A 13,458-nucleotide genomic window follows, 5' to 3' on the forward strand; every position below is an offset into this window, starting at 1 on the left:
TGATGAACGATGCAAAGTACTCCACTGCCCTCTTGCATGTTACTCACCCGCGTCCCGAATGAAACTAAACTGAACAGACAACTTTCGTGGGGTTTTCTTTTAAAAATAATTTCCTTAATTTTAATTAAACTTTAAATACCACCATCCAATAACAACAACAAAACAATCTGTGAAACTCACAGGTTTAAGAATATGTAATTATTTGTTTAACAAATATTTAATCTATATACAATGGTAAAGTAACGTAGATGAAAAATAAAAAGAATAACAAAATAATAATGAAATGAAAATAACTAAATTCATTATTATTATTTTATTATTATTATTTTTCATCTACGTGACTTTACCGAAAGAACCAAAGAGTATGGATCCTTGCAGTCACGAAAACTTCAAATCTAGAACTATATACAACGCTCGTGCGTAGATTTGTATCGACTCATCGTACGCGTACAGATCTTGTGCCAATCAACTGCTGCAGGCGGTGGGAGTTATTGACCATACTTCACCTGCTGGTCTTGGTGGGGAGCATCGACGTAAGGCGCATAGAAGCACAGTACAACCGTAGATTTTGCTGCACTGCTCTCTTTCGCCCAACACGTAACGCCGCAGTCTATAACAATTCTAGATTTGAAGCTCTCGTGACTGCAAGGGTTCATATTCTTAGGTTTTTTTTTCCGGTAAAGTCACGTAGGTAAAACATCAACATTAATTATAACAACTGTGGTGCATGGTGGTCAACCATTTTGCGAGCTATCTCGGCTCTTCTCTGCTTAACTTCCGACATCTGACTGCTTTCGTTCCGACATCTGATGGCACTGCGTGCCTCCTGACATCTGATGGAACTTCGTGCATTCTGATATCCACTGCGTGCATTCTGTCATCCGACGGAACTTCGTGCATTCTGTGCGATTTGGCCCCAGGGCTCACATTTACGCCAAACAAATCGCTAGGCACTACGTGCCTGAGGAACATAGCCAAGTGGTTATAGACCCTCGGACTCGTTACTGTAAATTAAAAACGAGAGCTTTCGCGGAATGCACTGCCACTGTGCACATTCTATCATTTGTCTGACGCCAATCAGGGCGCGTTAAAGGGTTCCAGACCGGCAGCGCGCGTGCACGAGCGACGATTCCCCGGGGCACCGCCAGGAATCGTCCGTGCGTGGGACACGCGGCCGCGGCCACCGCCGACTCACCGTTGAGCCAGCTGGGCTCGTGCTGCTCCGTGCGGATGTAGTTCCCCGGGCCCAGGCTGCGGCTGAACGTGGGCTCCTTGCCCATGAAGTCCACGTTGAGCCCGGCGAACAGATGGCCGTCTGCGAGCAAAACACGTCGGCGACGGTTGTTGGGTGAGCACGGCTGGCGACGCACGGCGCGAAAGAAGTTCAACGTGCGTGCGTGCGTGCGTACGAGGCGGTGGCAACTGTAAGAGAGAAATCCACACCCGCGATCGCGGAGCGACACAAACCGCGGTGCGGGTGCACTCCGGGGTCGGTGCACGGCGGCACCGAAGCAATTCGCCGGCTCACGGCCACCGGCGGTTGAATGGCCGACGAAGCCGGCTATCGATTTGTAGCGTTTGTTGCGGTTGCAAAAAATTCCGTAGGCCCATCCTTGCAACGCGACACTGCGGGCGTATCAACCAGAAAGTATGCGCCATCTGCGGTGGTTGTTATGGATGTTGAAGATCACGTGACATTATTTATATATGAGTTTGCTTTTTTAAGAGAAGGTCGCATGTGCCAGCGGCACGGTCCAAATGTGGCCAATTAGCACAATTATGTGAAAATCACTTAGTTTGGTAAAACCACATCGCAACATCGCCTCCCACTGGCAGACTATAACCGCCTTCATGATGGCCTTGCTCTATATAAAAAAAAAACAATACTCGAATACCAAATGCATTATTCAACGGTCTTGAAACAGCCAACGTTCCAGCCTGGAAAAACAGACGACCATCTGCACAAGTGGACGTAAGTGTTTAGCAATTAATTTGATAACAGTTGGGGGAATAACCTTGGCGCTCGAGGCAATATTATTTCACCACGAATTATTATAACAATAAACCTCCCCTCCCTCCTTTGTCAACGATTCCATCCAACCATGAATGTGTGCAACGATGAGGACAACTCGACAGCGGTCACCACGTGAGATCGATCACTCTTGACGTCGGGTTATGAGCGATATCACCATGGCTATAGGACACACACATTGCAGCGTTACAAAGTCAGAACGCCGCCTTACGCCCATTCTGCAAGTAATGGAAATCAGCCACGTCCGGTGCAGCGTTACTGCCACATCTAAACTTCACCTAAAATGACCAAGAAGAGATCTTTCACGCATTCAAAAAAATATGAATTTTGGCCCCATTTCCTCCGACGGGAAAAAACGTACCATTTCAACGTGTTATCCCGGGCTTGATTTAATTTAATCGGAAACGTCGTCGTTGTTGTTGCCATTGTTACTGCCGCGTGGTTTTATTTCTGTGCGCGGTGTTTAATTGCCCCCCCCCACACACACTTTTAAAATAAAATGGCGAACAGATGTGTGGGCTTGCGTGGCCAAAGCAACTGCGGCAATACCAGAACATTAGCCAGCACCACTGGGTCCATGGGTTTCAATTCCGATTTCGACCCCCCCCCCACCCGCTCCCCCCCCTCCCCCAGCGTTAAGCTGAAACACTCTAAGCCTAGACGCCAACACATGGACTCCCTTAGTCTGCCCAATGTGGCAATTGAAGGGACCTCAGAAGTAGTTCTTTAATGTCACCTTCCAGAGGCTGTTGTCACTGGTGACTGGGCAGAGGCCATCAGCTCACTTGAGTTGAGAAAACAAGCTTAATCAGCGATGGCTGTCTGGATTTAAACTCGGCTTTCCAGCGTTGACAGCTCAGCTCTCTGCACTGCCGCCATAATCTTTCATTACTCTCTGCGAGAGTTCAGCAATGTACATTTCGTGCATCTCAAAACGTGCAGCTCACGGCACATTTTCAATGCAATTAAGCAGAAGACGTTAGTTACTGCAGTTAGTTACTGCAGCTACATACTATTAACATTCCTTCCCTTTATTAATGCTACCCCTATCCCCTCCCTTTGATGCTGCTAATCCTGCATAATGCACGGGCATAATGTGCCTTCCACTGTCGGGTCAGTATGCTGCTCTGAGGCTTGCGACGAGTGGCGGGGAGGAACTGTGTGTGTGTAGGTCGCCGGTCTCAGGCTCCGTACCTGTGATCAGGGAGACCGTGTTCTGCTGAGGGTCATAGGGGCATCGACCACGACCAGACTCCATGTGCTGCGCGTCCAGACTAAACACGGGCTCCTGCTTGATGATAGCGATGGCGAGAAAAAATAACCGCGAGGATAACGTGTTTCGCGAGCATCGTTTTACGTGTTATGAAGAAGGCCCATTGTCTGAAACGTCACCTATTACATATTTGGTTCCTTTCAACGCAGTGTTAATTGTTCTTGTGAGCCACTGCCAATGCAGCATTACCAAGTGAATTGGTTAATGATATTTCGAGGCCACACAACACGGCTTACCACGTTTCTCCCGCTAATATGAGGACGTTCGGTAAAGTGTCCTTAGTTTGGCATTTGCACCGGAACCCTAAACTTGTCTTGCTGCAGCAATATACAGTTCTAGAACATCCTGGTTTTCATTTAAAACGAATGTTTTATTTATTTTATTACTGTTCGTAGCAATCACGCGCTTGCGCCTTAGAAAGCGCCCAGGCTGTCTCCATGTCGTGGTGATCGATTCCCGAACGTGCCGCCGCTACAAGGCGCCGTTGCAAGTCAGACGCTCGTATGAAACGTTAATGTTCTTATCGCAATATGCGGAAGGGGGCAAACAACCGTGAAGGGACGACAATTCGTATTTCGGCATTTTGTGACAACCGGAGGTAAAGATCTTCCGCTCGATGTATATTTGCGGACACGCTTTGGGCGAAGAAATTGGGAAAACGCGTGAACAGATTATTTGGCGACGATGCTGCGTAGGGAGTGTGGTGCACACGCAACAATGAACACAATACTCTGCAGTACTCTAGAGGCAGTGTTGTTAATCAGTGTGTTGAGATATATTTGCACAGTATATAATCCCTGACCAATTATATACTTCTCCCTGTGGAAAATATATAAAATACAAGGCATATAGCTTAAAATAACAAGGACCGCTGGCATGATAACAACCCAGATTAATGAACGATTAAGACAAATTAATTTTAAAAATTACAACAGCAACCTGTTAATGTTACCGCACGGTTGGCTATGTATGTGCAAAAGAATGTAAACATACATACATACAATGTAACGGCAAGTAATCAATGCAATTCTATTTTATTCAGCCATGGGAGTTACATATGTAAGCATTCATGCACACTGGACAGAAGTTCCGAGTTATATTGTCAAGAGCTTGTGGCTTCATGCAACTTAAATGAGAAAAACTGCAGGAACGCAACTGCCATAGAAATTGGCTACGATTTACTAAACCCCGAATGGACATTATACATCGGGGAAAAAAAATAACAACCGACTCCTTCTTGTTTATTTAGGACGCCGTATATAATTCGGGAAAAATTAACCCGAGGACCATCCACAGCGTGCCAAACGCATCTGGGTCTGAACTTACAGAGCGCCCCGCCAGATGCCGAGTCTGCCGCATGAAAAGCAACCGATCATTCAATTGCCTCAATTGGCTACACTTGACAGGGGGGACACAGTCCAGCAGATTTGCCAAGCTGGAGTCGACTTCATGGCAATGAAGTCGTACGCACGTAAGCCCCTTTATCCCATTGGCCAATGCAATAATTCCCTGAATGCTGAGCAGGCATTGGCCCACATCTCACGCCGCTGCCACTGCAACGTAAAGGGACGTAGCCTAACGGGAGGGGGGGCCTTAAACAATTACGCTTGCAACACGATTGGGGAGTTGAACTTGCTTTCATTTGTAATGGTTATTTGCAACCTCTTCTTGGTTCTTTCGGTAAAGTCACGTAGAAGGGAAATAATAAAATAATAAAAATTAAACATCATAAAATACAATTCTCACGACGTTTCGGCCACAACGTTTCGGCCACAACGTCGTGAGAATTGTATTTTATTATGTTTTATTTGTATTATTGTATTATTTCCCTTCTACGTGACTTTACCGAAAGAACCAAGAAGATGAATCCCTGCAGTCACGAAAGAAGCTTAAAATTGATATTTGCAACCTGTTTAGAGCAGGCAGCTTTTTCAGGGGCGAGTGCTTTTATTTAGAGAGCACTGATGGAAGGCCGACGCAGCATGCAACTGGGTGGGTGGCCAGCACCACGCTCGGCCGCATTTGTGACCATGTTCACACATGGCACCAGGCACTCATTTAGAATCAAAATCTCTTTTAAGATTGGAGGAATCTGATGAGCTATGAAGCTCTTTTTCACACATGTCAGTTTACCTCGGGGGAGACCAATGACCAATGCAGATAATCGTCACTGGTGTTGAGAGAGCGAGCGTGAATCGAACTCGGGTCGCCAGGTTCGTAGCAACTACGATCAGCACGTTTGGCTACGTACGGCGCAAAAGTAGCTCAACGTACACAACATACACGCGTACGTAGCGCAGCCACGCGCACCAAACACGTACGCATCAACACACATGCAGACCTTGTGCCCTTTGCGGTGAAACAACAGCGATTGCGCTACGGCGGACTGCCCACGTGGTTGGGTGGGTGGGTGGGTGAGGGAGGGTGGGCACCTCAATCCTGGAGCCCATGTGCACGAAGGCGCACACCGGGTAGAAGGCGCCGGTGCCGCACGCATACACGTGCGTCCTGTTGTAGTGGTGCAGCACTCGGACAAAGTTGGCGCATTCTCTCTGCGGCGGTCGCGGGGGGGGGGGGGGTCGGGGGGGCGGAGAGGCGCGGTTAGGCTCGAAGCCGCTGCGGGCAATGGAACTTGCAGCAGCTGCGTCGCGAATAAACATCGATCTCCGAATCTCGAATCAGCTCGAGTCTTTCGTAAATCACGTGACTTTTGCGTGGCCGCCCCACGCTCTGAACATCTCCCCTCTCCCCGCCCACTATGAAAACAGACGCTACGGTGTCGAGGCCCTAATGTAGCCTCTTCCACCATACCATCGCTTTTCCTGCTGACCCTTTGGTCACCATTTTCTGGTTCCTATTACATCATTTTCCTCTTATTTCCAATTCTTTCAGCCGCATCACCTCTACATTACAAAAGGCTCAGTCCCATTAACACGCACCTTTACAGCATCCGCACCTAGTTTACACAACAAAGGCTCATTCCTAACAGCGTGCTTCAGCCGCACCGAACCTCACAAAAATAATATTCAGGGCCTACCTTGGCTCCTCCCACCCTCAACCAGTATATATACAAGGACTGTTTCTTGGAATGTCTCTCACTTGATACAGCGATCGTGCTGTGACGGTTCCACCTGAAGACGGAAGCTTGTGTTGCCTCCGAAACGTCGTGATTTTTATTTTATTTTATTTTTATTTTACTTTTATAAATTTTTATTTTTATTTTTCACCTACGTGACTTTACCGAAAAAAACCTAAGAATATCTTTCTCTTCTCTCGTCAGATTCGCGTTCCTTTTTCTTTTTCCATTTATTGCATCCTTAATCCTACGCCTTTTCCCACGGTTGCTCGTATTAATACAATCATTGTTTATAATCCATTATTAACCTTGATTTGAAGCTTTCGTGACTGCAGGAATCCATACTCTTTGGTTCAGGTGTGAAAGCGGGTTTCCCACCTTTTAATGTTTCAGCTCACCAATTGGTTGAAAGCAGCTTTCCCACCTGATGACGGACGCTTGTGTTGCGCCCGAAATGTCGTGATTTATTTTATTTTATACCTACGTGACTTTACCGAAAGAACCAAAGAGTATCCATAATTAACTTTTGGATTAGACCACATATTTATCTGGCAAATGTTGTGCCAACGCAGCCAAACAAACTAAATTGTCACACGCACAAGCGTTTGATATTCCAGGTTTTAATGTTTCAGCTCGCCAATTGGTTGAATAATAATTCTCACGACCAAATGTGGCATTTAGATCCGAGGTTTTGTTTGTAACTACATGTAATCGTCATCAGGACAAATCCAGGAATTCAGAACAAAAAAGTTACGAGTCAGAATAACTTCATTCTTTACCCAGGAAAGCCACACTCATTTTCAGGATGGTCCTGCGTTTGGATTTTTTGGCTAACATCGTTAGCATTGTATATTTTGAGCTCTGGGAGGAAATTTAAAAAATACAGTGGAAATCCATGCAGAATAGGGGGAGAACTTGCAAACTTCACACTAAATTGTGCCTGGGCCAAGAACCGAACCCAGGCCCTTCTTGCTGTGAGGCACGGGCTTCACACCACCACGTCACTCTGTCACCCTGATGGACTTCGCAGGTAATAATGCACTCGTTTCTAAAAGTAAACGGCTTGTGACATTCGTGGGACACGCGTAAAATCATGCGTGCACGAGTCTATTATCTAAGATTCAGGTAACAAAAAATATCTGTTGTTACATTGTTTTGGAAATGCATTGCACTTTGAAAAAACTCGAAAAAAATGTTGAGCTACAGCGAAAGAGTCACGTAACGGATAGTCCGACAAACCGTAGATGCATTTACGAGGTAAACGAGCCTCTTTCATGATGTACATTTATATTGTTAAGCCCCTCAGATTCATGCCCCGATCGGCGTTCCCAATTTTCGTCGCTCACATTTAACATCTCGCTTTGAAAAACGGTCGACGCCCTTGCACTTGACAAAGATCCCCCGTATAGCCTACAACAGACTGTTGGGACAAGTGCTGTTAGCAAGCAGCTATGAAGGCCGGCACGGCACACGAGGGGGTGGGAGGCCAGCACCACGCACGGTCGCCTTTGTCTCCCCAGTGGCGATGTTTACACACCGCACCAGGTACTAATTTTGAAGCTGAGTCGACCTAGGGGAGGCCCAGGACCGGTTCAGATATTCGTCACTTGTGTTGGCCATGAGCGGGTATCGAATCCAGGTCGCCGGGTTCACAGCGCGGCGCGCTGACCGCTACAGCGCTTGTGAATGCACACACACACACACACAAGCGTGCGTGCGTGCGTATTAATTCTAGATTTGAAGCTTTCGTGACTGCAATGATTCATATTCTCAGGTTTTTTCGGTAAAGTCACGTAGGTAAAAACATTAAAATTAATGAAAGTAAAATAAAACAAAACAAAATAAAATTCACGACGTTTCGGAGGCAACACAAGTCTCCGTCATCAGGTGGGACCGTCACAGCCGAATTAGCTGCATCACCTTGATGCAGCAGAATTAGCTGCATCACCTTGATGCAGCTAATTCGGCTGTGACGGTCCCACCTGATGACGGAGACTTGTGTTGCCTCCGAAACGTCGTGAATTTTATTTTGTTTTGTTTTATTTTACTTTCATTAATTTTAATGTTTTTACCTACGTGACTTTACCGAAAAAAAAACCTGAGAATATGTGTGCGTATTACTCGTATAAACTTCCACCGGACACATTTGGGTGAAATTAATTTGCGTGTTTTTTTGTTTTTAAAACGACGAAGCCCTCCTGCTGAACACAACTATCCTATGAGTGGCTCTGAAAAATGTAGAAAGGGGAGGGGGGGGCGCGACCCACTCTCGCTGCTTCGCGTGAGCAGAACAAACGCGGCTTGCGGGCATGTCAGCTCCCATTTGTCTTTTAGCGCGAAATAATTCTGCCCAAAAAAGCAATTGACTCGGCTGTCATTGTGTTTGGCGAGCGACTTATTCAGCCGCTCTGTTGCGTCCATTCAGGAGGTCCCCTCCGCCAATATCGAAACGCCTTCCCAGCCGCCGCGCGCTTAACCCAAAGCTTTCATTTGACTTACAAATCGGTGTAATCCTTGCCGATCTTCGGCAAAGCCACGTTATTTCTGTCAACAAAATCCGAGATTCTTCCCCCTGCCCCCCCCCCCGCTTCGTTGTGACGCTCGGAGGCTTTGGGAACCGTCCCCTGACAAAGGGATGGACACGGCACTCACCTGAGGATCTTTCCCCGTGAGCTTGCACATCTCCACCCTCTCCTTGGACGGCGGCCAATAGATCTGTCGGAGATAAGGCACAGGACGCAAGGACAAAGATCCCCCGGGTAGCCGGCCAGACGGCCAGAGGCAAGCCGCTGAATCCAGAAGCTTTAGCTGCGCTCGCTCGCTCGGTGTCTCCCACGTGGCCACTATGAACCTGCCGTGGGAGTTGAACCCAGCCAGCCATTGGCGAGCGGCTATTAAGTCTGGCGTAGACCAAGTGTGGGTCATGTGGTATAATCACCGCCACACTTTTGTTTCCCTGGTGTTCGTTTTTACGCAACGCACGAGCTACTGACGGATTATAATATTACCTGCTCTGAATGTTCGTCGGGACGGGGGAACGAAACTCGGGTCGCCGGGTTGGATAGCCCAGTGCGCTAAACACAAGCACTGCCGTTTCAACACACGCACGCGCGCGCCTATGTGCACGTGCCCACATACCAGAGCGTGTGCGTGCGCACGTGCACAGCGCTTGCACAGCCGTGCACACCACCACCAGCCACTCACACGTGTCAACAGCCACAGAATAGTGGGGGGCTGGGTGGCAAAATCACAGGACTGCAAAAACAGCATTTTCAACGATTGCGCTGGAGGCAATAACACTCGGACCCTTGTTTAAGATAGAATGTAATCTGAATTGATTACATAATAACTGTGACCGTTACGATTACAGTGTTCATTTGAGTTGTCTTACGTATATATATATACATTTAATTTTATTATGTATTCATTACAGCTACAAGCTGTAATAAGTACATAATCAGCAGCTCACAAGGCTCCGAGTTCGAATTGAGGTTGGCCGGTTGACTCAGCCCATCATCCCTCCGGGGTGGATAAAATGCGTGCTAATTTGTCGGGAATGCAACAGTGGCAAAAACGCAGACTTTAAACACTTTACCAAAGTCAAAATTTACTTAAATGCTGACTCACGTGTTTATTATTACGACTGACTCAAAAATAAATCATTCAGAACGCTCGTCGTCAAAGCACAGACTCGAGACGTCGAGTGGACCGTTAAGAAGAGTTAGCGGGCGAGTGTGAAGACACATCGCTCCCAGGAACGATGGCCAGTGGCCGAGACTCGCTACGGATAAATGATAACATCTCCATGATTAGAACACATTCGCAACACTTTCGGGTAGCCGATGCTCCGTTGCCTCTCAGAGTTTCCACATTGCAAAACAGCTCTTCCCAACTCGCCGGTTACAATTCTCTGGCGTGTGTTTTGGACAAGAATCGTTGCTTCGACATCATCGATGGTGGTGCGCTTACAAGCCTGTTGTCACCCTCTAACGTTCCCATGAAGTGTTTTTTGTTTGTTGTTCAACGCATCTTGGATCACAAAAGAACCCACACAGATTAATTCCACCTGACAGCTGCCCGATTTAACAGTGAGCAACAACAAACATAAATAAATATTTATTTTAAAAATAATGAAAACCAAAAATCATTTCAAGTGGCGTTATTTATCTTGCTTGGGAGGAGAGGGGGAGGACAGAGGATCTTCTTTTCTTTTGAGGTTTTTTTTCTTCCTTTTTTTATGGCCACAGGGGGATAGAAGAGTTGCGTTGGAGGGCAGAGGTTAAGTATTTGGTTAGCCCTCGCTTTTTTTGCTACTTCTCTTTCGCAGACAGTTGTAAGGCGCTAAGAGACGCGGACCATTTTGACGCTCGTTCTTAACGCCACACGAAACAAAAACGAAAAATCGAATTAAAGATTAAAAACCTCCCTCCAGTCCGCGCGGAAATAAAGAAAACGTCGAGAGCCAGGAGAATGTTGATTGCGTGAAAAGTACAAAAAAAAGTATACGTCTGACGGTTGCGTTGGACTTCATGCAGGCAGGCACACAGCCAGGCCATACGCACACGTGTACCTCCATTTGTGTATTCTTAAGTTTTTTCGGTAAAATCACGTAGGTAAAAAATTAAAATTAATAAAAGTAAAATAAAAATAAAATAAAAATCACGACGTTTCGGAGGCAATACAAGCTTCCGTCTTCAGGTGTTGCCTCCGAAACGTCGTGATTTTTATTTTATTTTTATTTTACTTTTATTAATTAAAAAATTTTACCTACGTGACTTTACCGAAATAACCTAAGCATATGAATCCTTGCAGTCACGAAAGCTTCAAATCTCCATTTGTGTGTTTCCATTGCACTTAGGGGCTCCGTGCGAGCGCCACGGCCAAGGTTGTGTGTACACACCGCGGCTCCTCGCTCGTCTTCGACTCACGTGGCTTCAGCTCTGGTCTGTGTCCGCGACGAACTCTGCAGCGTGAAGCGCTCTTGGTGGTAGCGGTGTTATTTATTTGTTTGGTTTTATTTTACGCTGCCGCGTTTTGCCCGTCTTCGCAGCCGAGATGAAACACGCCGCTTTTTTGGGACCTGTCATCCATAGCGTAAGCTTCCATTGCGCACACACGCACGCACGCACACACACACACGACACACGCACATATATATAGTGTGCGTGTGTCGTTTTTTCCTTGTCAATAAACCCTCGTAATTAGATTTTCTCTTTGAAGCGGTTTCAAAGTTAGAAGCAGTTTAGCCTCGAATAGCCAACACTGACAAGTAAGAACAAACTAAAACTCAAAGTAGTTTCCTGCTCAACTTAGAGTGGTGTGACACACTCCTCTCCTGTTTACTGCTCTGAACCAGCGGTGGAAATTCCACATGCCTATGGTTGGGGGTGGGCTAGTCTTTCCATAGGACAAACACTGCCTTTCTTGCTTCCCGACAAAGTGGCACTCATTGTACCAACAGCAAATTGGTGAAAAGTTGAGTCGACCCCTGACCTGGAGTTGAACTCACAAACCTTCCGATTGGGCAGCGTTGAAAAGAAAACATTCGTCGTAAATATTTGCCCTCTTTTTTTTGTTACTTACATGAAAAAAAAAGCCTTCACCAATCCGCACTGACCAGCGTGGTGAAGTATGGTCAAACAAACCCCACTAGCCGGCATAGCTTGGGAGGCCTCCATTCATCAGTGGATTAACAATAGAGCTGTATATTATAATAGTTATTTTCAAAGCATGTTGATGGCACAGAAAAACCCAGAGCTGTCAACTAAACCACTTACAGCAATGTCACACATTGGACAAATGCATGAAAAGGAAGTGCAATTCCACGAATTATTTTTAAAAGGTTCAGTATTCAAGCCAAACTGTGACTCAAGCTCAGCGTTCAGGCCGAGGCATTCACTGGCAAACAAGACCCATTCACCAGTCAATCTCTGTAACGAGGACTGCCAGGCGAAACAACACGGCGGAAGACACTTTACTGGGTCGCACGCCCATGGAGGCACGCTGAGGGATCCCCCCTAAGGCCAAATTAGTCAGAGAACGACAGCGAAAATAAACAAGATAATGCCACAGTATGGGTTGCATTATCCCATTACAATGCTCCTAAGTGTTTTTGCTGTGGAGTGACCTTCGGAGGAGAGTCCTTAAAAAGAAGGGCAAACAGAAGTTCATTAGCACAATGGTGATGGACTCGAAGCTGACTTCATCGGATGGCCTATGACAATTGCAAGAATCCAAACAAGTATGGGATTTCAAACAGCTAATTGCAACGCGATTCCAATGCGACTCGGGCAAACTGTATTTAAGAGTACAGTGTGTTTCACAGTGTCGTGTTAAGTTACATATGACTAAATGTAATTGGCAAGTAACACCGCTGAACAGAATTATAACGCGTTCACATTAAAACTGGCCCGTGACCATTTCACTCGGAATGTGGCCAGCCTCGCCAGGTTTCGAAATGCTGGGTACGGTTAGAACCTGAAGAGTGCTTTGGAGTGGTGACCTTCAATGCACAACACGCTGCAGGGCTTTCGTGGCAGGCAGAAACCTAAGAAAAAATCCAGTGTTGATACCAAACGGGACGACCCTGGCAAACATTCCCAACGTTGGAACGAGGTTGGAACCGTTGGACCATCCTTGCCCCAACGTTCGCCAGACGTTGGAATGTGGTTGGAACCGTTGGACCATCCTTGCCCCAAACATTCGCCAGACGTTGGAATGTGGTTGGAACCGTTGGACCATCCTTGCCCCAACGTTGTCCCGACGTCCGCCCGACGTTCTACGATCACCGAGAACAAACCTTTCTGGGCTGGCGGTTGATGTTGTCCAGCTGGAGCAGCAGCAGGTAGTTGCGAGTGCCGACCACGAGCCGGCCCCGGTCCTCATCCAGCAGCAGAGTGCGGAAGTCCCACACGTCGGCGGGCACGCTTAGGGTCACCGTGCTGTTGGTGGCCACCAGCTCTGGGGGTCGCGTTGGTGCCGGCGTACGGGCGCACCACGCCAAGGGGAAGATGCGCAACGTTTCAGACAGCGCTGCCCACGAGAGGTGGTCGACCTGAAAGAGTTCTTAACAAAAAG

At 47.0% G+C, this 13,458-nt stretch overlaps 1 protein-coding gene across 1 annotated transcript in view; it reads right to left on the minus strand.

The window, feature by feature from the left end:
* LOC144730058 (semaphorin-3D-like) overlaps nt 1-13,458 on the minus strand; it is a 53,998-nt gene that overhangs the window by 38,092 nt on the left and 2,448 nt on the right. Inside the window, exons 2-6 of the mRNA XM_078610579.1 lie at nt 13,181-13,341; nt 9,034-9,096; nt 5,738-5,857; nt 3,227-3,320; nt 1,196-1,315 (exon numbers count right to left, since the gene is read on the minus strand). Of these exons, the coding sequence (XP_078466705.1) occupies nt 1,196-1,315; nt 3,227-3,320; nt 5,738-5,857; nt 9,034-9,096; nt 13,181-13,341 (558 nt within the window). The remainder of the gene's footprint in view (nt 1-1,195; nt 1,316-3,226; nt 3,321-5,737; nt 5,858-9,033; nt 9,097-13,180; nt 13,342-13,458) is intronic.

This window comes from Lampetra planeri, chromosome 34 (assembly GCF_965212315.1).
Source record: "Lampetra planeri chromosome 34, kcLamPlan1.2.h2, whole genome shotgun sequence".
In the NCBI taxonomy this organism is placed as follows: domain Eukaryota; kingdom Metazoa; phylum Chordata; class Hyperoartia; order Petromyzontiformes; family Petromyzontidae; genus Lampetra; species Lampetra planeri.